Source organism: Penaeus vannamei, chromosome 22 (genome assembly GCF_042767895.1).
Source record: "Penaeus vannamei isolate JL-2024 chromosome 22, ASM4276789v1, whole genome shotgun sequence".
Lineage (NCBI taxonomy): Eukaryota > Metazoa > Arthropoda > Malacostraca > Decapoda > Penaeidae > Penaeus > Penaeus vannamei.
In genome coordinates, this window is record NC_091570.1 from 24810927 (window position 1) to 24813426 (window position 2500).

Consider the following 2500-nt stretch of genomic DNA (forward strand, 5'->3'; position numbering starts at 1 on the left):
AAATAGAAAATACTGCTCAATAGATAGAGCAACCATTTCATTTTTCTCTTTTTAAATCAAACATTTTCATCAATAACTGATTGTCACAGCTTCTTGGCATTTTCAATTTTCAAGTAAGATCTGGAGAAGAAACACAAAAAACATAATGAATGGAACTGCATGAATCAAACATAAGTATCTAATTGACAACAAAAATGAGAGAAATCTGACTGACTACTTACTATCAAACAAAAACTTGGGAAGCCATAATACAATAAAATTATCATCATTATTATCAAGGGCATTAAGGCAAAACAGGAAATTTTATGTATACTCTAACACATCTTCAAGATGGCACATCTCTTTTGCCAGGATGTGTTTCATATTCATTTTGTAATAACCATTTAACTTAATTTAAAATCTTTCCATTTTTTTCCTTCTCCTTTATCTATCTACACTGAATAATGAAATATCTGTATACATATAAAATATGTATCAACCTTCACTGCAGGAAGTGCATCTCACAAAAGAGTAGTGACCTTCAGTGACTCGAACATTTGCATCGAAGTAACAATTCTCTGTGTGACCTTGTCATTCAACAAGCACCCACATAAGACCACAAGTGTCCTGAGGAGTCTGAATAAAACTATAAGAAAAGTAAAAAATGCATGATACAAAGTTAGCAAGACACTCAAAAAAGCTGCTCACTTCTGAATGGTTGTAGCCATATATATCAAGTCATAGAATACAACATGTTTTATCTAACTGAAAGTTTTTTTCTGAAAACTAATAGGACAACTTGCAGACCTCTTGTTAGGAGGCCATCTACTATGTACTACTATGATATGCTATCAAAGATAATTTACATTTAATTAAATTTAAAAGAAAAAGAAACCTGATTATAAGATTATGAAAATAAACAGACATGTGTTCTATTGGCACAAATACAAAATCTTTTTGAAAATTGAAAAAAAATGCATGCATAATCCACTTTTCAGAAGGACTTGTACATCATAATACCCATCATTCAAACCTCACATTTTATATTCACATAACAATAAGAATATCTATACTTCATGCTAGTATTGTCCATCAGAACTATTTAATAGTTCTGGGCATTTAGGTATCACAAAATAACAAGTGACAAAAAAAAAATTATAACCCTACAGTCCACGAGATCATGTAAAGAGGTCGCCCGCAGAAGGCAGAGGAGCCAGTCCCCCCGTTCTAATATTTGGCAGTTTTGAGATATCTGGAAGGTTCTGAAGGTGCGCTCTTAGCTCCTCCCTGACCTTCTTTACCTTCCCTTGCTTCTGACGATGTTCCTGGAGAGAGTGAAAAGGCAGAGTGTAAAAAATAAAAGGGTGTCTGTATGAACCACATACATATATAATTATTCATATAGACCAGAAGCGTCATGTGTCAAACAACTGGTACACATTTTCCAATGTCATCATGAAATTAAATATCTACAATTCTATGCTTACCTACATATTTATCATAACAGATTAGTGAAATAATCAAAGGAAAACAGGAAAAGAGAAAGGCAGAAAAATAATGACATTCCTTTACAAAATGTTATGGATTCCCCCTTTTGTTTTAGTGGTGTAGTTACTCTACACTTTACACATTATGACTTATCTGAGTTGGGCCCAGTGAGTGTTAGAAATGTGCATTAGATTTACGGAGAAACAAACAATTAAGGCACAGATTTTTTCAAGTAAGTGCTTAGACTCCATACCCAAAGACATTTCAAACGTAATGCTTCCTCTTTTGATTGGGAGAATATAGGACACATACTTATGAAAATAATATACAACTGGATTATTCAAATTACCCTGTGCAGTGTGCATTGTCCTGTAGGCACATACATACTTAAGCACATCACACCACACCAAATCTATTGGTTTTGATATAAGAGGAAAGGGAAAAACAATAAACTAATAATTTCTACTTGACTGAAAAATACCATTCCAGGAATAAAAGACCTGCCTCAAATAGGAAAAATGTAAAATGAAAAGAAATATTCTGAAGAAAGCATTCAAGCTGCCTGGAGGTCATGAACTACAAATTCTAAGGAAAGGTGGAAAATTGCTAGGAAAACCGTAAAGCACCTGGCAAGAAAGGTTTCTGCAATGCAAACAAAGAAAAAGAGAGTAGAAGAGAATAAAACAATGGCTGTGCAATGCCAAACCCTGTAAATGAAAGCAAGTCATCAGATGAACTTTTGAGTTTGGACAAGTTCAGATGAGAGCCTAAATCAAGAAAAGGATACATTTGGATATGGCATTACAACAGATGAACCTGAGATAGATTCTTGGGTTGGGGTGAAATTGGAAAAAGGTAATATTCAAGGTTCTGAAAATATGTAAACAGAAGTACAGCACAACTTCTACTGTCCCTAATTAACACTACTAAGAAAGAGACTTGGTTCTCACTTCTAGTGTTTCCTCTGCTTGTGCAAGTAGGTCCTTCTGATATGCAATGTAGTCGTGAAGCATGCGGGCCACAGCCTTACGAG

At 34.3% G+C, this 2500-nt stretch overlaps 1 protein-coding gene across 2 annotated transcripts in view; it reads right to left on the reverse strand.

Moving 5' to 3' along the window:
- LOC113817216 (regulation of nuclear pre-mRNA domain-containing protein 1B) overlaps positions 1-2500 on the reverse strand; it is a 4911-nt gene that overhangs the window by 902 nt on the left and 1509 nt on the right. For both annotated transcript variants that reach the window (XM_070136760.1, XM_070136759.1), the window contains 2 exons: positions 2418-2500; positions 1-1304 (listed from right to left, as the gene is read on the reverse strand). The exon at positions 1-1304 is cut by the window's left edge and continues 902 nt beyond it; the exon at positions 2418-2500 is cut by the window's right edge and continues 93 nt beyond it. In XM_070136760.1, the coding sequence (XP_069992861.1) occupies positions 1158-1304; positions 2418-2500 (230 nt within the window). In that variant the 3' untranslated portion in view covers positions 1-1157. The remainder of the gene's footprint in view (positions 1305-2417) is intronic.